Raw genomic sequence first — 22,486 nt, forward strand, 5'->3', positions numbered from 1 at the left:
AAAATGCCTGAAAGCGTCCAATGGTATTGTAGTGTTCACAACGGCGCAAGGCTAACGTGCATTTTATTTTTAGCTGTTTTAGGAGGCAGCAGCCTGCGTTGTGCAGGGAAACTGGACACTGAGACACTGGAGAATGGACCGAGCACCCATTTCGGCTCTCGAAGTTACTAGCTCGATGTTTTATTTCAAAATTCCTTTTGCTCGCGACGCGTCAGGTCTTGTGTTGTTTTGGAAGATGGTCTTGGATCGCTTTAATGTCTGCCTGGCCATTGTCGCCGAGAGCAGCTGAGGAGAAGCTCGAAGGACCGCGGAAATGAGAGGGAGTTGCACATACAAAGGTATCACGGCGAGGTCATGGGCTAAACCTGTGGCGTTAGAGAAAGGAGGAAAAAAGGGGGGGTTATGCGGTGAGGCTTGCGGTACGTTCGTAACAGAAAGAAAGGCTTCGTAGAAGCGGCAGTGTCCGGTCCCGTTTGCGTCCGGTACACGGAGAAGGGCGAGCCAGAGGACTTGTGGGGAGAAAATTCGCGGAAACGAGGTGCAACGCGTGGAGGCGAAAAGTAAGTAAAGAAATTGGCCATTCATTTACATATCGCCGCGCTCCCTTCTGCAGGTGCTTTGCCTGGGCGGACCACGTGCCTTTTGCGCACTGTGGTGAGTGTGCTTGCCCCCCCTTCTTTCATAAAGGAGTTATGAGTTTGATTTTGAGTCCCACGAATCCGCACTGTTGCACGTGTGGGATTTTTTTTATATGGTGAATATTTACTTTGGCCATAGTCACCGAGCCTGAGCTTTGAATGCCTGTGGGTGCACACATTAACCCCATAATGAGGCAGATGGCTCGAGGTCCCTATGCCTTTCACAGGGAGATGGCTCACGGGGGTGAAGGCGAGGTCGGGGACTTCTGGGGGTGAAAGGGTTAGAGTGGACAGCGAGGATGAACTTTCTCCTTTTTTTGCTGTAACATTCGATTGCGCGGATTACAATATACTGTAGCTATTAAGTGCTCTGTTTTACCACAAGTCAATTCTCATTAAAGTGGTTTTTTTCTGGTCTGCTGTTTACAAATTGGCCGTGACTCTTGCGCCCACTGAGTGGAGGATAACTTTACCAATGCAGTATGGCAATCAACGTGAATTACAAAAGATTCAGATGAGGAGAAAAAGAAAACTGAAAAAAAGAAAAGAGGCCCACCTAAAAAAAGAAAAGGCAAAGCAGTGATTACCAAACGCTAGGGGTGCTGCAGATTTCTCTGGTATCGTTACATTAAATTTGCTTTTACTTTTTTTAATTTATTGGTTTGATTCTTCAAAATTCGACTTTGTATCATTTGCTTTAATTATTTGAAGCAACGAAAGATTATCACAAAATTTAGCTATGTTCTTCTTTTCTTTTTTTTTCTCTTTTTTTTTTCTTTTTTCATCAAACCGTCAACAAAGGAAGCTCAATAACTCAGAACAAAGGCTCTCGAGCGCAGGCTATTGTCACCACAAAGGTGTAAGCATACTTTTAATAATTATGAACTCAACTCTTACTATAAACTATAATACAGCAATTTGGGCATAAATAATATTACACAATAAACAACCGCAATAAAGTGCTTCGATTTAATCACATATAACTTGTCGATTTGATGCTGATTTCTGACAGAAACTAAGTCTGTTGAGTTTTGAGAATGACAAGCTATTGTTACCAAACAGTCGCGTTTTGGAATATCGATGCATAATGAGAAATATTTCTATAAAAATATTGAAAAAAACATCTATTTGTTTGTTTTTAAAACTCTTTTAGTAGAACTCGGTAATACTGTAGTGGCAACAAAATGATTATAATTTGTACAAAGACATATTGGTTTGAAATATATTGGCATGATTTACAAAGAATCATATAATAGTCTCTCAGGATCAGATAACATATGTACACAGGTTATTTAAATATGACGTTTAGTATTTTTATTTGACCTGTGAAACCACAAAAAGGCTGCTCATCTTTTTGTGTCGAATTTCAATTTACTGTATAGTACACTGTTTTAACTAAGTGGCTTTTTTCGTGACAACAGTCAATAATAGTTTCTGTCATTATGTGTTCGTGTTCAACGATGAGGATTTCACCCTTTTTTTAAATATGCACCTTGCCCTGCCTTACACTGTTTTGTGAAATCGTGGTTTTAGAGTAGTCTTACCTTTTTCATCCATTCGTTTTGCTTCATCTTCTGGAAATTAGTAAAAAGTATCCACGCATTCAGTTGTGAGTCATTAAATTCAAGGCGATTTAAAACGAAATGGGTTTGGTGAGAGGAGCAAACTTCTTAAAGAAGTCATAACATGTTTGCTTGTTTTTTTCAGTTTAGTGTGAACGTGGCTCTTTCTTCTGTGCATATTTTATTGTTTTATACCCCTCATCTGCGGAAACATCCCCCGTTTGACTGCTGTTTGCAATGTGTAAACAGGGCTGACCTGTCATAAAACCCACATGTTTTATTTTCAGTTGCTGCTTTCTTTGACCCTTTTTCACAAATCTCACACTCGCTCTTCACACACGACGCCTTGCTCGATCGTGCTCGGTGTTTTATGATTCTCCAGCATGGTATCTGTTGAAAATATAGAATAGGAATGGAAGTGACTTTGTCATTTTCGGCCTAAACTTTTTATGTCTTGCTCTTTTGCTCGCAAAAAAAAATGGTTCGAATAGAAAAGAGCTTTTTTCATGAAGAAATTATGTTGGCTTATATTACTTCCATATAAATATTGCTAAAATTGTTTCCTCTAATGCACCAGAAACTTTAGAACAATTCTGTCCTTTGACTGTTCTATCCAGTGGAAAACGTTGTAGGAAACTGTAGAGAATTGTCACCAAAAGCTATGTTTGCGAGGGAAGGAGCGATCCATTACGTTGCTAGACAGATTGCTGATACACTTGGAGGCAGATTGCTCCAGGTGTCGCACCTTGACATGGAGGAGGAGCTGTCAAGGTGAGCAACTCCATCAATAGCTGTCAAGAGGATACCTGTCATCTATATATACCCTGTAGATCCGGATTTGTGTGAAAGAACTCACAGTCACAAATTCGTATCTAGGGGAGTATGTAGTTGATATATAGACCACACTTCAACATCAACGGAAGATGAAGATGCAGTGTATATTTTTCGGTCTGATTTTCTCATGAAAGTCATGTCTACCCATAAATGTTACAGTTTTTCGTTTTTGGTGGCTTTAGGTGCTTACTCAGCGTAAATGTGACCTTATTATTACTATTACTGTGAAACAATTTGTGATGTCACACATATTTTGGCCACCATGTGACTGACTCATTAGAAGCACAAAATAATTTTATTGTCAGCCTTAAATGTGGAGCTAAATGCAAGTGAACTTGACTTCAGAGTACTTGTATCAGAAGAAGAAGAAGAAGAAGAAGAAGAAGAAGAAGAAGAAGAAGAAGAAGAAGAAGAAAACAGACAAAGGCAATGCACAAGCAATCTTAATGGTAATGTGCATCTCAATTATTATGCGTAGTGTGTAAATGGGAGAGTAGGATAAACGCGCCGTTTGGAGGAGAGTGACTGCAGACTGAGCTTAAATGCAAAAGGTCTCGCTTTTGATTTAGGAGGCTTTGTAACCTGAATTAGTTGATGAATTTTCTATCGATCCTAAACAAGCCCAGATTCATCTCTGACACGCAGATCACGCCACCTCCATTCTTTCCCCGTTATTAGCGAGCGCATAAGAGCTTGGCCGAAGCTAGCCCCTTGCATCACTTTCCCCTGGTACCGCTTTTCACGAGGACTGGCCAAAATAATGAGGAGCATTCAAGTTCAAAACATTTGAACTATGCTTTAGAGGGGAGAGTAACTGTTCTTAGTGCACTGAGGAGCTGAGGGGGACAGGGAGGGATGGGGGGAGGGGGGTGTCGCTTAGGCTCGAAGGTCCTCGCGTTCACAAAAGTCTGGAGAGGCTTTTTCGGCCGGTCAGCTTTCGCTTTGTTATTATTGTGGTTCTCACGAGCTTATTAAGCCCATGCCAAGAAATAAAAAATAACAAAACATTTGGCTTTGCTGAACTATGCGTTGATGCTGAGCCCAATCTAAGCTGTCCGTTAGCATTTCCTTATCCGGGAATCGCGAGGATCCACGCCATTGGCTGCCGCTGTCACATGGACTCTTAACTTTGTTCACTTGACAGAAAGTAGGAGGGTTCTACGAAACAGGAAAACGAGTAAAGGGATAGATATAAATTTTAGTATATTTTGTGTGCAATTCAAAGAAATTAATGGCCATGAGTTCCTATTTGATCAACTCGAACTATGTGGACCCCAAGTTTCCACCCTGCGAGGAATACTCCCAGAGCGACTACCTACCCAGTCATTCTCCGGACTACTATAGCGCCCAGAGGCAAGAGCCATCGTTCCAGCATGAGTCGATCTACCACCAGCGGTCGGGCTGCGCCGACCCAGCCTACTCGTCGTGCCAGGGTCCAGGGCAGCCAGCCGTGGTGATGTCTCCTCGGGGTCACGTACTAAGCCCAGCTGCACTCTCGACCCCTCTCCCAGAACCAAGCCATCACTGCGACTCGGTCACTCCGAGCCCTCCGCCTGCTTGCGGTCAGACTCCCATCAGCCAAAGCACTCCTTCGGCCACTTCGCGCAAGGACCCCGTGGTTTACCCTTGGATGAAAAAAGTGCACGTAAACATCGGTAAGTGCAGCTAAACTTCCATTACTTGTGCGTCGCCGTGCGCTAGAGCTTTAGAACCGAACGCCGGGCACTAAATCTATTGCTCCCCTCGTGAAGTAGCCCTTGGTCGAGATTTACGATCGGCTGTTTGCAGGGCAATATAATTACACCCTCCATAAATTTTTATTGCACTTCTTTTCCAAGCACCTTTGAAGTCTATGCGACCTCCTCCTTCTAATTTCTTCCCGGGAAGGTTTTATGAGTACTCTAGTAACCCATAAGTTACGTTTTATGTTTTGGTAATTTGATTTTAAGTGGTTGGATGTATAAACATATACTTTCCTCTGTCACTTTAGTACTGTTCTCCGAAAAGTTTTATGACAGATAAAATATTCACATTTATGATGATAATAATAAAATACTAATAGGAAAGCAAACAGAAGTTTGTTAAGGGCCTATAGTCTACTATTAGTCGGTAATAATTAGCAGGTTTTTTCTCTTGAAAGGTTTCATGAGGTGCGCTGAAATGAAGGCAAATGAGCCTTTTGTAAAGTCATTGCTATAAACATCACACTTTAATTGCCATCTAGCTCAAACTGTTCCAATATATTAGATGTGGTTAATGTGGACTTTTATTTTATTTTGTACATGTAAAATAGCTTTGTGTTTTTAAATGATAATGCCTGCTGCTTTTTATTGTGCCAGCCATTCTATGGCGACAGTCATTGTCCAGTAGCTTACTACATAGATCCTGCTTGGCCTTTTTTAAAGTATATATATCTGTGTGCATATATTTAGATGTATCATATATTCAGGTTTCAAAGGTACGTGTAGTCTATTCTGCATGTATATAAAGTTAACACATTCTGGTAAATCCTCAACGTGTTTGCTTATGCATGTTTACACCTTAAGTGAGTTATTTTGAGACTTTTGTTAACGTGTCGCTCTATTTCTCCCACAGTGAGCCCGAACTATTCGGGGGGAGAGCCCAAGCGCTCGCGCACAGCTTACACACGCCAGCAAGTTCTCGAGCTGGAAAAAGAGTTTCACTACAACCGCTATCTTACTCGCAGGCGCAGGGTGGAGATCGCCCACACCCTTTGCCTTTCCGAGCGACAGATAAAGATCTGGTTCCAGAACCGGCGTATGAAGTGGAAGAAAGACCACAAGCTACCCAACACGAAGATACGCTCCAGCCACTCTGCCAACTCGAATTCAAGCGGCGGCCCGTTGGGCAGTCAAAATCGAGCTGGGGGACCTCCACCGAGCCTATAGCTTCCCTGCATTCCTCAAAAAACACGCACATTTTTATAAAAGCGAGAAAACCTCAGTTTCAGGAGTGAGGTGTGAGGATTTTAGTCACATTGTCTCATACTATCTGCCTCTCAACGCTCCTAAAGAACAGGGATGTAACGCGAGGTGGGGAGACGAGAATGTGCAAAAATGAGCAAAGAAAATGTCTTTTAAACACAAATGGGGCGAAGACTCGAACTCAAAACACTTCCACAGATGGGCTCACTCCCAGTCCAGTTCTTATTTTTATCCCGCGCCCCTCTCCTTCTCCTGATCCCTCGCCCCCTCCACAACAACAGAAGGCAGCAGATAGTTTTCAGATTTGGTGAAGATGGATCCGTGTTTCATCTTTAATCATGCCAAACTCAGCCCCATTTGTCATGTTTACTCTGTGGTACAAAGGATGAACCGTAGGCCTGCCCATTACCTCGACGTCTAGCGTTGTGCTTAATAAATGAGTCGCCTTGTTTTGTCAAGAGGCATTTTCTAACTCCCTTTTCTTTGCTGGCTTATAGCCTAGAAAGCTAGCTGGACATTGTTGTCGTTATATGAAGTTTCTTATTGCATATATTTTTTCTCCTCCTCTAACGTTAATCTCACATTCAATGTTTTGATTTGCCAATGGGACGGATAAAGATCGTGTGAAGTCCAGTTGTCGTTCAGACATACGGGAACGCAGCACATTTTTTCCTGTTCAATTGTTTAACGCATTTCAGACTGAAAATAGGAAAATCAGACGTTCTGTAGTAAAACGACCAATTTAGTCGTTATTCAGACTCAATGGAAAGTCATAACAGTTAAATGAAGCTGTGCATATACATAACCAAAACCGGTACAATGCAAAGCATTTTAAAGAGAGCACTGCTAAATGCCATTTGAATTACCTCAGTTGCAATTTTTGTTCATGTTTTTTGTTATCTAGTTTTATGAAGTGACAAGTTCTTTAATTCATTTGATTTAAATGCAAATATCTGCAAAAATATCTGCATTTGTTTGTACGTTGAAATGTAATTTAAATCTATGTGTGGCCAGGGTTGTATAGAGAAAAAAAGTGCGTATACTGCATGAATGAATACACTTTATTTTTTCATTTTCTTAGATTTGTCTCTGCGTTTTTGTTTGCATTTCACGTCAAATAAACATATGCACATGCCATGTCTTCCTTTCTTGTTTCTTTCTGTTTCTTTCTTCTGTCTTTTGCTCATTTTCTTACTTGTGCCATGTACCTTCTATAAAAAATTCATTTTACATTCCAAAGATCAGTTCTTCTAGTGATAATGTATTTTCCATATTTGTATGTCGCCCCCTTTCTGCTTATGCCTTCCACTGTCTACCTTTGTTATTTGTAAATAGCTATAGAAATTAAATAAATCACAAAAATATCTGTCTTTCTTCTTGTGTCCCGTACTCTTGTGCAGTTTGAAGCCAGTTTTAACTCCTGGACGCTGAGATTGTTCTGAATTGTAATATAAAGTAATATGTGCTAAAGCAAACATGTTTAATTGAATTCGGACCTGCTATAGCGGGTTTTTGTTAGTACTTTGGTGCTGGCCTGTCTTGAATATCACTGCATATCTCCTGCGTGATTTATATCGCCAGGCTGCGAGTAATCCTGGTACATTACGCCTTGTAATCTTGTTCTAAATCACAAAACCCCTCGTTTCAGTCTCCTCTCTCCTTAATTTAACGGTGCACAAATCCGCTGCTCGTCGAGGCTGAGAAGGCCCCTGAAAATGTGCATCCCTTTTCGAAAATAAGGCAGAAAAGAGCTTCTCGGCTCGTAGGTTTTTAATGCCTTAATGAGTGTAATTTTTGCACAACAGTTTCGAGTGTATTTGCCAGAGCGAGCTGTGTGTTTTTTTATATTACAAAGGAGCGGGCCAGTGCCATAGCTCAAACGCTGACAACCAAATAGATAATCAAGAAGACAAATGGCTTCTTTTGGATGGCGCAGCCCTTGTATTAATTTTCATTTTCTTTTCTTGGAGCAGGTATCGAAAATATAGAGCCGGAGAAAATAACATTCCGTTTGCCGGTGTTGAACTTTAAACAATAGTATGGCCTTAAATTGGTCTGCTAGCATTCCGTGGCACCTAGAAAATTTTCTATTACTTGCTCGTTGATATCAGAGGGTTTTTTCGCCGCATATCCAGCCTGAGCCATTTGTCTGTTTTCTCCCCTTTATTTATGAAATGTTCTCTTGAAATTAGAAACGTCACAGACTTCATGCAGCAAAAATGTATGTAGCCAATAAAAGCACATCACAAACATTTAATAAGTTCAGACTGTACAGTTTATTTTTATGCGCAAATAAATACAATTAAATAAAGGGCATTTTGTTGGATTTTTTTTTGCTCGTGAGAACAGCCTGAAAGTATACAAAAAGAAAATGACATGTTTCTAGATGTAATATATATTTCTGATTTAAATACATATCAAGCACTGGGAATTACACTTTAGAAAGTAACACTTCATGTCTAAATGACCTTTGTTAGAGCTGGTTGCATGTGTCTCTAGCGTCTGTTCCTCAAAGAAAAGCCTGCTTAGAAATAAATGAATTTGCGTGTGGCATCTGCTACAATGTGCACCTTGGAATTCTATTCTTACTCAAAGCCCTGCCATATTTTTAAGGGTAAAAAGAGACTTCTGCCACGGAGGTCTGAATGGAGCCGAACAGATTTCTTTTAAGGGTTTCAAAAGTTCATCGCCATTATTTGCGGACAGAGGCCTTAAGAAAAATGTGAGAATTATACAGAAAAATCATTAATCACTGCTTCTCTTTAAACAAGTCTTCTCTCTATTGTCATTCAGCAGCACAACTGCACGGACCTTCTGCTAGGAGGGCAGTGAAGTCTTGGAGGACACTTGAAGACACCCCCCTCCCTTCTCTACCATCTTCTATTCACCAAGTCATGCTACAAGAAAACTTTTTTTTGGGTGAGATAGGTCCCATGAACTAAAATCCAAGAGAAATGGTAACACCAGAGAAACTCTTCACGGGACAAGAGATGACAGCAATGGAGGTAAAGTACTTTGCTTCGTTTGAGAGTTTTATTGCTTTATGGCCTTGTCTTCACAGTCGGGTAGCATCGGCGCAAATGTCGTAGTGTTGCTGTCTTCTGTTTTCTAGAGGCTTGTGACAGAAAAGGGGGTGACTTTTGACTTTTGTGAGCCGTCTGTTGTGTGTTTGTAGTTAGGATGTGGGGTTAAGGCCGGACATGGAGGTGCAACTGTTGTCTTGACACATAGAAGCATCTTTACAGCGATGAAAGAAAGAAGCAGAGAGAGAGAGAGAGAGAGAGGGAGAGAGAGAGAGAGAGAGAGAGAGAGAGAGAGAGAAAGAGAAAGAGAGAGAGAGAGACAGAGAGGGAGAGAGAGAGAGAGAGAGAGAGAGAGAGAGAGAGAGAGAGGGAAGAAGAGATGCGTGTGTGCGTGCGCGCGCCCATGTGTGTATGGTTGGGGGGGGGGGGTACTTTAATATGCATCAATTCCAATCTACTATATGCATGTGAATAAAAAAGTTGGCAAATATTGGACGCACTGCTGTTTCCATTTACTTCAAACGCACTTCAGCAATTTGCTGGTGATCATATGGCTGCTCGGGTAATGCCTGTAGTTTATGGCTGTTTATTTCTTTTGCAAGTCATATTGCTTTTTTGCACTACGTTGCAGTTTTGCTCTTTCAAAGCGCCTGGGTGGCACGCAGGTGCAAAAACGGTCGACTTCGAGGATGAATTGTTCGATGCGCTATTGGTCAGAAAAGAATTAAAATGATGGCGCAGAATGTTCCGAAAGCAGAAACAATTTGCCTAAAACAAACGACACTGCTTCAAACAAAGCAAATTGCTTCGATGCTGTTGCATGTTGTTGTGTGCTTAGATGAGCACGATTGCCTCTGATACGCAGTCACCGGCTTTTAACCCCTGAGAATCAATCTATAACATGCATTGGAAAAAGGCCGGTGGTTCTGCTTACGGCGCTCGCATCCCTCTGTGGGTTGGTGTGGCATGAAGCGTGGTGAAGTAACAGGAACAAATGGCGAAAATATAGGTCTTAGTATTGGAAGAAGTTGAGGGATGAGGGGAAAAAATCAATTCTTGGAGTGGGCAGCAGGATGGGCTGCGGTGGGTTCAACCAGGGGACACGTTGTTTCTGACCGATTAGGTCTGTTGCGAAGGCACAGACTGACCCTTTGAAACCCTTGACCCGGCGCAGGCTGGACTGCGCTCTGTGTTACATGGTCAGCAAAGCCCCAGGGCGAGTTTGTCATAACAGCGCGGTCGGGGCACTGTAACCCGAGGGCAGCGTGCTATCTCTTCGCTCAGACAGACGTGTAAACCAACGGGGCCCTTAAAACAACACGAGTCTCGGCCTTGCCAAGACCCTTTCTTCCACACGTCTTCCCTGTTTCGGTTTCAGACCCCTTAGATGGACTAGGTATTCACCATATGTAGCACGGCTCGCGCCTCACTCCTCTCGGTGTTCCTCCCCAGGCCCTAAATGTAGAACTGTGTATTTCGGAAGAGGAGAGAGGAAGCACGATGGCCTTCCACCTCGGAAATATGACGGCTATTTTGTGTGACAACGCCTCGTATTGTATCATGTAAGCCCCCCTCCCTCTGCTGCGCCTTCTTCTGCTCTCCACACTCCCCTCTTTAAAAGCCCACCAAGATTTGTTGGAAAGCTTGGTCACTTGGCCCTGCAGCACGGCTGTGGTGGTGTGGTGCCTGTTTTAGCTCACGCCGCTAATTGCGAAACAAATAGCCCTCGCGCATTGCTGAATTATTATTCTGAAAAGCCGCAGAGCGGAGGTCAGCGCCGCGTAGTCACAGAGATATATGGCCCGCGCGCGCCAGCTTTGTGCTCCTGGACCGGGAGCTTGTGTGTGAGTGCGCGTGTGTGTGCGTGCGCGCGAGCCAGCGCGTGTGTGTTTAAAAAAGAGACACATATTAAGTAAGGCAAAGCACCATTGTTAACAATGCCAGCAAAACGCCAACCGTCCTCCCTGCTGCCTCAGTAATCTCCCATAGCATCAATATTACTGGAGTGTTCCTCCTATCTACCCGCACACAGCTACTAGAACTATTTAGTAAATACGCATATTCCTTTATTCCGAGAGACGCGGTGCGATGCGCACATTAATTTCTTTTACCCTGCTGTATCTTCCCAACTGGGTGCTCTTCATTTGATATTAATATTTAACTAACTCAGTGGTTGCTGTGATACAGATTCCATTATGGGCACGAAAAGACAAGAGTAATGAGCGCGCTCACTAAAGAGGAATATTCTGGATTTTTAAGAAGCTTTATTTCTTTACTCAAAAGCTTCCGAAAACGTGGCGGCAGACTCAATATGAAACGACCAACTTGCACATTTTGGCACCTATTGCTTAGAATGATGAATTTATGATAAGAAGGTTTTGACAAATAACAACAGAAATTCTGCGCACAGCTTGTTTTTAAACGCTATTATTAGTCGACTAATAATATTTAAAAAATAAGAAGAAGAAGAGGAAAAAAAAATGACAAGAAAAAATAAAATAAATATAAATACACTCACAGTCTGACCTCAATAAACCGTTTTATAAGTGCCACCGGCATTAACTCTCTATAGCCTACATTAAACTACTAATATGATCCATAATTTCTGCTGATTGTAAAATGTTAAAGCAAATGCTAGATAAAAGCAGATTCACCACAACATGCTGCTGTCCCGCGGTGTCGCGCGCTCCACTATATTTCAGAAAGACACTACGCGTTCCACTGCGTTTGACAGATTTACGGTCCGCAATAAAAGAAAGGATGCTCGGCGCCGTAAATCAATCTCCACCGCTCTGAATAAACCTAGCCTTCAGCTAAGTGTTCTGTTTACATACGTTTTCTTCCATTTACATTCTGATTTTGATATCTAAAACACAGTTTTTGTAAGTGAAAAAGAAAAAATATATATTTTCCTTCTTATAATAATAATAATAATAACGATTTATTATTATTATTATTATTATTATTATTATTATTATTATTATTTCTCTTTGTTTTTGTCTCTCGTATCATTGATAGTTAAGTAGATTTTTCATTGTTTATCTCTTTTGTTGCGCACCAAGGGCATGGTCTTTGATTTAGAGGTTTTCTTTTATATTAATTTATAGCCCCCTTTTCTTTATTTCAAAATGATTTTCTTTTTATTTTCGTTGTTATGGACTCACTGTGCATATTTTACTTTGACTTAAAAGGGTCATAAATTAAAATACGCCATTTGAACAAATCTTTTTGTTTACATCTCACCAATAAGTTTCAGAGAATTATCTTATTGATATTTTACCGGGTCCAATAATAATAATAATAATAATAATAATAATAATAATAATAATAATAATAATAATAATAATAATAATAACAATAACAATAATAATAACGTTTTCTATACTAGTGGAATATGCCCATTATTTTTATTAGCAAATGGTGTGGTCCATTTCAAAAGAATACCGAACTCTAATTCCCAAGTTCTTTTTCTTTTTTTTATTTTCTTTTTTTTATTTTGGAGTAGCACAGTTTCTTCATTAGATTGCTCGGGACTGCTATACAGACTCACATGCTCTATAATCTGATAAACAGCAGTGTTGACGTTACAGTTTATGGCATTCGAGCATCTTTCATTGTCCTTGTTGTTCACATATTTTCACGGGCACAAATGTTCCTGCAGGAGCTGCACTGCGGTTTCAGTTACACATGAAGCACATCCTCGTCGCGATTGACCTCTTTATCAAATTGCATGGGCTAACTGAGTGTGATAAAGATTGCATGTTTTTATTTCTTAACAATGATGGAAGCCACACTTTGTAGTGATGCTTTTTCATTGCTCCGAGCTGTTTTGGCTGCATCTGTAGTGAAAGGAGAAGTGTGAGCTGCTCCCTTTGCTAGACTTCTCGACGTACACAGCAAGTCTTGCTATTGTTTGACCTTCAAGAGTCTCCGAATGACTTCGTTCCTTTTGACTAAGCCCCATGCCTATTGTTTCGGTTTTGTCTTAGCTCTGTGCAGAAGGGAATCGCTGCTATTGTTTCCTGGTGCTCAAAGGCAGGGTCTTCACAAGAGATTCCCCCCTTTCTTTTTCAGTCTGCTGCGTGCTACCTGTCTTTAATTCGCAGAACGGTTCCAGTCAGACTCATGATCAATTTATATTTTGGATATTTGTGCTAATGCAAATCAAACATTGCTCAGACTTGTCCACTGTGTTGCGAATTCTGTCTACAAGTGATCCCATAAAAGTTGATTGCTGTTTGAAATTTGCTGGCATGCTGAAAGTGGTGAAAACTGGCAGTGCGATATCAGCTGTAATTCCAGCAGCCATTCGTCAGAGAGCTTGTTATCATGAACATTTACTTCAAAGAGAAAAGCAAACCGATTTGTATTATTATTTTAATGCATGTACAGAGTATCCTTACAATATTATGTAAATGTGACAGCAAAAATTGAGGACAACAAATACGCGCAAATTCAAATGATACTCTATGTTGTGACTAAATCTCAAACTATTTATCGGTAGAAGGACTTAAAGCAAGAACATAACAGCATGGAATAGAATGCATGGTGATAATAAACGCGTACCGACACCGAAAGACAGTTATGTACAGTTCAAGTTTGCACATTCATGTATCTCATTATTTAACACATCACATTCACTTACCAAGCTTTAAAAAGAGGAAACAGTACATATATGGCTGCACGACCAGACACTTAATTTCTTCTTATAAGCCCCTAAAAAGAAATGCAACTTAGAGAATGGCTGCGCAGTGTTGGGTCATAGTGGTCCCGCGAGCGTGCAAGCCGAGGTACCCCATCCCCCTTCTGGTCACGTGATTCATTAAATAATTAATGCAGTGGTTGCAGAATAGATATGTATTCGTCAGGAATATCGCAGACATGGTCTCCTAGTGTCTGACGTGAAATTCAACTGTCCTTTTAAAAACAAGCCCTATAGCAGAGCGAAAAAAAGCGAAGGCACAGATCCTCACGGAGGCTGCAATAAAACAAATTTGGACGGGGAAGCATCTCACCGTCTCGGAGCTTGTGAGTATAGCGGAAACCGGGGAAGCACGCGAGCACCACCGCCGCCACTGTGCCCGTCTCCCTGCATTTATTTGCTCTTTATGGTGTTGTGGTAAATATCGTCCGGAAATATCCATCCTCACCATTCCTTGTCATCCTGCATGTATGTCTCACAAAAGCCCATTCCATCGTTTGAATTCAACTGGCAACAGTGATACAACATGCCATTGCAATCTGCTCCATTCATATCAGACCCCTTACATATATATTCATATTCTTTTTTTCTAAAGTGTCTTGTTTTTCTTCTCTTTTGGTTTCGGTCACCATAACCCATCCTTCTCCCTTTCGTCTGCATGTCTTCCTCTCTCTCTCTCTCTCTCCCTGTCTTTCTCCCTCTTTTCAGCTAGCTACTTCGCTTGATTTATAGTGATATGTGTGTCAGCGGCAGCAGGGCTGCCATTGTATATTTGTGAGGGAGCTGTGTTGTTTATGGCCGTCTTCGCGATAAATCATCCCTCTTGGAAAAAATGATGGGCGAGCGATGATACGCGGGAATGAGGAAGAGATTCCTGGATTCGCGCTGAGCTCGCCGGCTTTTTCGATCTCAGAACGGCGCGGTGCAGCTCTCTCGCCTTGCCCCCCCGTTCTCCCCCCTTTTGCCCCAAAGTTGATTATCGCGAGCGATATATACGGCAATGGATCAGCGACTAATATGAGGGCTAAGTAGCTGCAGGTCTAGAGTTACTGCATATGCGATTACCAATTAAGGGAAGATTTGTTTAAATTTGCCAAAACGGGAACGCCTCGTCGCTATGTAAATCTCATAAAAGCGCTCGCGCCCGCCTGCAAATTCATAGCCAGGGGTCCCGCACTTGGGCTGCAGCCGTTCTTCGTCAGAGCATTAAAAAAGCTTAATTGGAATAGGAACTTAGTAGTGGTGGTCTGCTCCGGCTTGGGCGAAGACTGGCCACGCGACGATATTCGACAAGCCTCAAGCCACTGATACAATAGCTTCTGAATCAAACGGAAAAGAGATTTTTCTTCATATTCTGACACATATTTTTCCTGCTTGGACAGGAACGCTGGCCATTCATAATATCCATGCACACAGAAAGAGATGGCCTTGGCCCCTCAAGGCAATCAGAGAGAAAGAGAGAGAGAGTGAGAGAGAGGAAGAAAATTCGCGGCCTTTTCAAAATACTTCTCCATTGATTCTACTGCATTGTTGAGAATATAGTGTGAGGAACACCTTCCACATTGGTTAGCGTGGCGCAAGAGGCAGAGTAGCTCTTTAGCTTCTACACGAAGGAGACGTTTGTTTGGTCTCCTTGTAAACCTTTATGACGTATTCTTCCATCAGATTCTAATTGTGCGGTGCACATGCGCTGCTGAGGATGAAGACTTCAAACAAAAGAGACAATATTTTCCTTTCATTTTAAAAACAGGTTTTATTATTATAATTACTCATGAACACAAATCAAAATATTCAACGTCATATGCACAACAATTAAAATCCGCCAGTGATCACAGAACTACAACAGATGAGAGCATGTGATGGTGGTTAAAGTCAACCAACGGCAGCAATATTAATATTATTAATAATAATAATAATAATCATTATCAGAATTATTATTATGATTAAAAAACAGAATAGTATACTTATAACCTGTGCCCTTTTGTATCTATAGTCTTGATGTTTTAGTCTGGGCAGAAGAAACCCTTTATGAAGCAAAATTAGAGCAACGCGGCGGCTGCTATCAAATATTAATGGGCACAGCTGCATGAGGTGAACACCTTCAAAATGTATAATTCCAGCGGCGCTCCTTGTTGCCGGGCGAAGTGTCAAAAACAATTTTTGAGCTCATTTTGGAGGATGCTTAAGGGCGAAGAGATGGGACACTTTTCTCATCTCATATCTGATATATGAAGGTTGAGTAACTGAGTAAAGGAATCAAAATAGCAGTCAGTTTGGGTCGACATATATACAGATATACAGACATACATGCGTTTATGTGTGTGTGTGTATATATATATATATATATATATATATATATATATATATATATATATATATATATATATATATATATATATGTGTGTGTGTATATATATATATATATATAATGCAATCAGTGGGCAGTTGCAGACAGTACCAGCCTACAGAATATATTTACTTTGTTTTACAGCCTGTTGTTGTTGTTGTTGTTATTACTATGATTATTATTATTGTTGTTGTTAGTAGTAGTAGCAGTAGTAGTATCTTATTTGTATCTTCAGCAGCACTACCATTAGTGACAGTAACAGTAAGAGCAGTCACAGCCTATTATGCCTAATATTTTAAAGGACTTTGATCAGGGATAAAATAGCTAATTGCTCTTCTCAACATAACATTCCTTAGAAAAAAAACAACTAGTTGCTAAGATTTAAGGCCATAAAAACCAAACAAATACATCTCATGCAGATGCATTTGGATGTTTTGTGATACGTGTCAGATAGGCGTGTTCGACTGTGTTGAAGGAGGAACCTATTCAGCTATTTATTTATTTATCAAAAAGCATTGCAATACACTTATGCTAGTAAGAAAGCCCACCTCTTGAAACAATACAGCCATGTGTGGCGGCCATATTGTGCTCCAGATTCTGGCGACCTCATTTTTTTTCAGTACTCATTAAAATAATATGGTTGCTGGTTTAGGCTTTGTTAGCTTAAGTTGCCGTAAATGTAAAGGGAACAATAATTTGTATCGTAACTTGAAATATGGTATAGTTTTCTTATAAAACTAGCTCATGCTGCATGTGCCTCCTAGAATGCATGCCCACAATGGCAGAATGGCAGACAAGAATAACTATGAATATATTACTACGGTACACCTTGGAAGTAGAGCCACGTATTTATGTTACTTTCTTTAACGGACAAAAATACAAAGAACAAATGCTAGTCTTTGCAAAGGAACGTGGCACGGCTACAAATATGCTAAACAGATTTATTTTTTCATTGACTTTTAATATGTGCTTACAGAGGCTAATTATCTCAACTCTACAAACACAAGACACCACAAATATAGTTAAATACGACAGACTGTCTAGTGTACAGACAAAGACAAATGTAGTAAAATAACGTCTCGTTTCTTTGCTCTTTTATTTGGACTTGGAGTAATTATATACTCGTTATTTACGCGTTTACAGATTGCTACCAGTGGCGTCCAAATATCATTCTTTTTCTTAACATTTACGCTGCGTATTCTCGTGCTTAGAGAGAAATAATAGTGTGTTAGTGGGGCAGCACAGGTAATGGGCCTCTGGAAAGAGTTTTACACACTATCTTCTTGCGTATTATCTCATTTTAGCTTGGCCAGGTGTTTCCCCGGCCTCATAATGCTGGAATGATTACCCATCTAGAAATAAATCAATATCAAACCTCGCGCTAATTTATAACGGTCTGTACAGAGCAGCGATTGAGAGCGCATGAAAAATGACCGCAAAAACGATATCCAGAGGCAACGCAGAAGGTTTTCAGCCGGTTGAGGATCATGGGGGAGAGCGATAAGAGAACGGAGCCGGAAATGTTCGGGAGGGGACGGCCACCTTTTTCATGCAACGTCTAAGAATAGCACGGATACTATCATCACGCTTTTAAATCGCTATAATTGAACTTCCTTGCGCTTGTGTGTGTGTGGAGAGAGAATGAGAGAGAGAGAGAGAGAGAGAGAGAGAGAGAGAGAGAGAGAGAGAGAGAGAATGCTCAAGTCGTGTGGGTGTTGTTCTCCAATCTGCGTGGGTAGAGTACAACCCAGCAAACAAAAGCTTTAAAGGAGCAAGGCCAAGTACATTTGCTCAAGTTATGCAGTTATGCAATATATTTCAGGACTTAAAAAAAGCTCAATCAAAGAAACACAGTGAAGCCACGGCCACGGTTCTCGCCATCTACCGTCTGCTCAATTTTAGTCTGTCTAAAGAAACTACATCCTAGTGGTCTATATTAGAAACCAGTTTTCCTCAGAATGTCAACGAGAAACTAGCTATCAGAATGAGACTAGCCGTGCTCGCCCTTCCTGAAGCCCCCAGGTTGCAATGACCATATGGCCCATGTGTTGGCCCAGGAGCCGTGCAGTTCCCTATTGGACGGAGGAACCCTGATGCCTTCTCCACCCTGTGTGTCCTGTCAGTCCACTGGTTCACTAGTTCACCGTGTCAATCCACGCTGCTTCGCGCAGGCAGCGAGAGGCAGAAAGACAGCTAGAGGGTAGAGGTGGAATCTTTCGCCTGCTGGTGACTGCTGCGCCTGAGGAGTCACACGCCGAGATTTGGAGTCCGGAATTCTGTAGAGCTAAAAAAATCTTCTCTGCACTCCAGAGCGTTCGTCTGAGGACGCGCGCGTATTAGCAACATCTTTGGCCCTATCTGTGTCATTTTCACGATGTTAACAGTCGTATTTGCTTCCAAATTACTTGTAGGGCTTTTAGTATGACACGAAAGCTAATCTGTCATTCCGCGCCGTCTCAGACCCTCTAAATCCGCTCCCTGGCTTGTCCCTCCGTTCCACGGGCGTCCTGAACACGTATTCCAAAAGCCAGGGCAATTCTTCGTTGGAGAGGTCGAAGGAATGCTGGAACTCAGGTAAGGTTTGCAAGCTCCAACTGATGCCGCATGCCTGGCTTCTTCCTAGTGTCCTGAGCTCCTCTGCCGACAAGTCATTAATTATCCGTCGTGTGACCCAGTCTAGAGCCATCCCTGGGTGTGCCCAGGCTCGAAAACCTTTTGTTTTCACACAACTGAGGACAGATGCCTTCAAATAGGTAACTGAGTAAGGCTAAAGGTTGCCTCTATTTCGTTCTAGATACGCCTTTCTTTACCTCTACCGTGCAGTTAGCTCTTAGCTGAAGTTTCTATCACCCAATAAAAGTTTTCTCATTAAGAAAGTCAGAAGCTCATCATAGAGTGGGTAGGTGCTTAGACTGGCCAAGAGAGTCGAAAATGAACGTTGAAGGTTAGGTATAAAAAGAAGACGCATGTGTTGGTGATTTATGACCCGAAGAAAGGACTGCATACTGAAGCAGCTCACAGTTTAGACCCCTGTTTTTTTATTTCCCCCCATGCACGCTACAGGAATCCCAAAATGCACACCTTATGATCACTACGGCCTCTCGTTGTTATTACGTTTTCGAAGATTGCCAAGTGTGAAACAACTGGCGTTCCTAAAACTTACGCGAGCTGCCTGAGTAAACGGAGGGGCGGCTAATAATTCAAATGTGGCCTCAAGGTGGATGGTTATATTGAAACTTAATGTCTCCTTGGAGTTTTCCCGCTCCTTAGGTGTGTAAACACGAGGTCTTTAAAGAAATAAAACAATATGACTTTTGCGTCGCCTTTGAGCTTCCCACACATGAAGTGTTCATTAATAGCTTCCCAAGGTTGTGCATTTCATGATTTCACAGGTTGTGCATGCCATGTTGTCTCCGTCGCTTCGTTATTTCTTAGAAGACCGAGAGCCATCAAGCTCGCACTCTTAGGCCCATGTCGTTCAGTCGCAAATTTGAATAAAAGGAATCTGATAGATGATGTATTGTTAACAATTTAAAGCAGAGTTTTTTGCACAAAGCACAAACAAATGCATGTGCCAATGTTATAAATATAGAATATTAACAAGCATCATTTGCCAGGTAAAGTCTGAATGTATACATTTTTTATTTTTAGATTTTAGCCATTGTCAACTATTTGGTTTGAATGAACAAAGATGGAGCGAGGATGATGACAAAACGTCCCAAAGTCGCTTTTTAATACGTGATGGAGAAAAGCAGCCACACCGTGCCACATTCACCAATACCTGACACCCTGATCTTTATGCTGTTGGTTTCACTAATAACACATTCTAGATATTTCTCAGATATTTCTATGTTCCAGTTTTCTATGCTGCTCAATTCAACAGAGAAAGGATTTTGTGACCCAGCGGTTTACGCTTTGTAAAGCACAGGTCTAGTTAAAACCACAAAACATAAGTGACTATGATTTAATTGATTTTATCATAAATCACTGACAGTTGAGAGAGCATCAGAAGCAGAGAGAAAGTTTGTATAGCCTACAGTACCATCTTTAGTGTGATGTAAATATAATATACATCCCCTTTTATCGTGTCAGCTCATAGGATCTCCATAGTTTTCAATACACATTTTGAAGATTTATATTATAGCCTATTATGGCCATTGTTGTTATGTCGCGGCACAAGACTTTAATGTGTAAGCAACAGCTGTAATTAGAGACGTGTATTGAAATACATGGTTGGGTTTCTTTAGTGGTGACAAATACGATTTAGTTTTACGCACGGATGCTACTTTTATCAAGAATCTAAAGATGCAGTGCAATAATTCTAGGTGTCATTAAGGCAACCAGCGCAATGGCGTCGAGCTCTCCGGAGTCGTTTGTCATATTTGGTGAGGTTGGCACTTTTCAGACCCAGAGGGCATGGGGCAACGGTGACCCAGATCCCCCCGCTCGTCCTCAATGTGCGTCTGCATTCAGAACAAGTTAAAAATTACCCATTCTAAGCTTTGCTGGTCTTTAAAAATTAACTTCGCCTACAAAGACGCTGACGGCGTGAATTTTAGCGCAGGCGTTAAATAAGAAAAGTCTCTTCTTAGCGGAGTATCAGACAGACTACAGAAGAATCACAGTTCTCATAGTCGATTTGACGACCATCTAGGACAATATATTTAAAATGCTGTTTTATTCCACAGTCAGTGGTAACAAATTGCATACAAAAATCAGAAGGTAGCTCCAGATTATGAGAGAAAATGTTGTGAACTTAAAATGCACGTGGCTAGAAATTCCTCTAACCCACTACAGAATTTCATGACAGGCAGATCCGTAGGGATCGATAAGAACATCTTGGGAAGGTCAGTGAGGCTCCAATGAGAGTTAATTGTAATCCAGGCATGTTTACCATGGAGCCATAAGCGTGGGTGTCAAAAACCAAGCCCACTGCTCTCCCACTCTCCCAGCAGTGGCAGAAAGCCCCTTCAACGTTCAAAGATCAGACGCTCACAAGTTTGGGGTGTTGAAAGTTCCGTGTCATTCGCCAGAATGCAACCGAAAAGAAGATATATCGCTTAAAACAATCTTGTGCGGCTCGCGTTTGGGTTTGGAATCCAACGAATGAATCTGATGAAAGCTCACCAAAGGAGGCAAAATGGGTCTTTTGGAGAAAAAGGGACAAAAGCCGGGAGTTTATACCAGCTGTGGATAACATATTAAAAGTCATAGAGACTTATTTTGTGTATACATGTACCACAGTGATTTAGTTTTCGCAGAGTATACATCTGGCGCATGCGTGTCACGTGAGCGGTGGAATTAGGACATTATTTTGGACTCGTGGACAGGGCCTTTAAGGTTTCTTTAACCCACTAACTCTGCTGTTCACGACTGCCTGATAAGTATACGGCAAATGTGAATGTGATGAGGTCGGCATTGTGCCAATTTCCAGCAAGTGCCATACAAGAGCCCGTGGACGTACACGCCGTGGATTAATACATAAATATAAGACATTACAAGGGGATTCCAGAGTACTTGATTGATCATTAATCTGGTGAGTTACTGCGCCTCCATTCAAAGGTCACGCTGGAAACCCGATGCCAATCTATCAAAGACACATCCTGACTCTATGTTAGCTTCGCTCACCTATTTTTTTAGATTTGCTTATATTTAAGTATTGCATGCATGCAAGTCACGATAAGACGTGCTGAACTGTGTTAGGTATGGCCTGTGATTATACAGCAGGGGACTGATGATCTATCAGAGAAAGAGAGAGAGTGAACTTACCAATAAAGTTGGACATTTAAGTGTTTACTATGTGAGTTGAGCTGAGGGTGTGTTGTGTGTACCATGGGATTTCAGTATTGCATTGTTTTTTATTGAAAATCTCTGCCCGGCAAACACATCACATCTCCCCAATGCCTGTATATCCACTTAATATGCATTTTGATAAATTATGCAGGAGCCCTTTGTTGCAAAGCCTGCAGAAATGAACCCATGCGAATCCCGCTGTTGTTTCCCTTCGACATTTAGCGCAATAAACTAGCCATTTCTGGAGCCTTTCCTTCTGTAGAGTCCGGTTCTGGTTCGACTAGAAAGTCGTTGCTCCCTGGCTTCTTTCTTCCCCATTTCCCCCACTAAAATTGGCTCATCAGCTCTTCTGGCTGGAAGCTGCCTCCTCCCTTTGTTCTGAGCGCAGCAGCGTTCCTGCTTGCGGGGGCAGGAGCACCCTTCACTTTGTAGGTAACTTTAGGTTAGTCCAGTAAGACTGCGGGTCGCTGGCGTGTTAGCGGGGACGAAAAAACACCCAAAACTGCCCGTTTAGCGCTTGAAAGTGGCCCGGGTGCCTGGGATGGACGCGAGCCAACGGCGTGCGTGAGTGCTGGGATGCAATAAATAACTTTATAGCGCTATAGGCCGCAGAGTCGGGGAGGTCGGGGGAATCCTCGTTTT

At 41.7% G+C, this 22,486-nt stretch overlaps 2 protein-coding genes across 8 annotated transcripts in view; both read left to right on the forward strand.

Annotated features, from left to right (window-relative positions):
• hoxb3a (homeobox B3a) overlaps window positions 1-22,486 on the forward strand; it is a 52,884-nt gene that overhangs the window by 19,934 nt on the left and 10,464 nt on the right. For 2 of the 7 annotated variants that reach the window (XM_017685404.2, XM_017685422.2), the window contains exon 2: window positions 8,773-8,984. The gene's annotated coding sequence lies outside the window, so the exon portion shown is untranslated. Of the gene's footprint in view, window positions 1-156; window positions 561-8,772; window positions 8,985-13,873; window positions 14,031-18,497; window positions 18,626-21,094; window positions 21,588-22,486 lie in introns of those variants that run through there. The other 5 variants (XM_017685413.2, XM_017685430.2, XM_037544817.1 and 2 more) reach the window with 5 other exon arrangements.
• On the forward strand, window positions 3,928-7,116 carry hoxb4a (homeobox B4a). The gene is made up of 2 exons (XM_017685485.2): window positions 3,928-4,689; window positions 5,630-7,116. Exons 1-2 carry the CDS (start codon window positions 4,266-4,268, stop codon window positions 5,941-5,943), a joined length of 738 nt encoding a protein of 245 aa, XP_017540974.1. The 5' UTR covers window positions 3,928-4,265; the 3' UTR covers window positions 5,944-7,116.

The sequence above is a fragment of the Pygocentrus nattereri genome, chromosome 14 (assembly GCF_015220715.1).
Source record: "Pygocentrus nattereri isolate fPygNat1 chromosome 14, fPygNat1.pri, whole genome shotgun sequence".
Classification (NCBI taxonomy): Eukaryota; Metazoa; Chordata; class Actinopteri; order Characiformes; family Serrasalmidae; genus Pygocentrus; species Pygocentrus nattereri.

Bases quoted from the DNA above. Each gene is read 5' to 3' on its own strand.
- hoxb4a (XM_017685485.2), top strand. From the start codon at position 4,266: ATGGCCATGAGTTCCTATTTGATCAACTCGAACTATGTGGACCCCAAG. The intron at 4,690-5,629 runs GTAAGTGCAGCT...TTTCTCCCACAG, and splicing joins AAAAGTGCACGTAAACATCG to TGAGCCCGAACTATTCGGGG.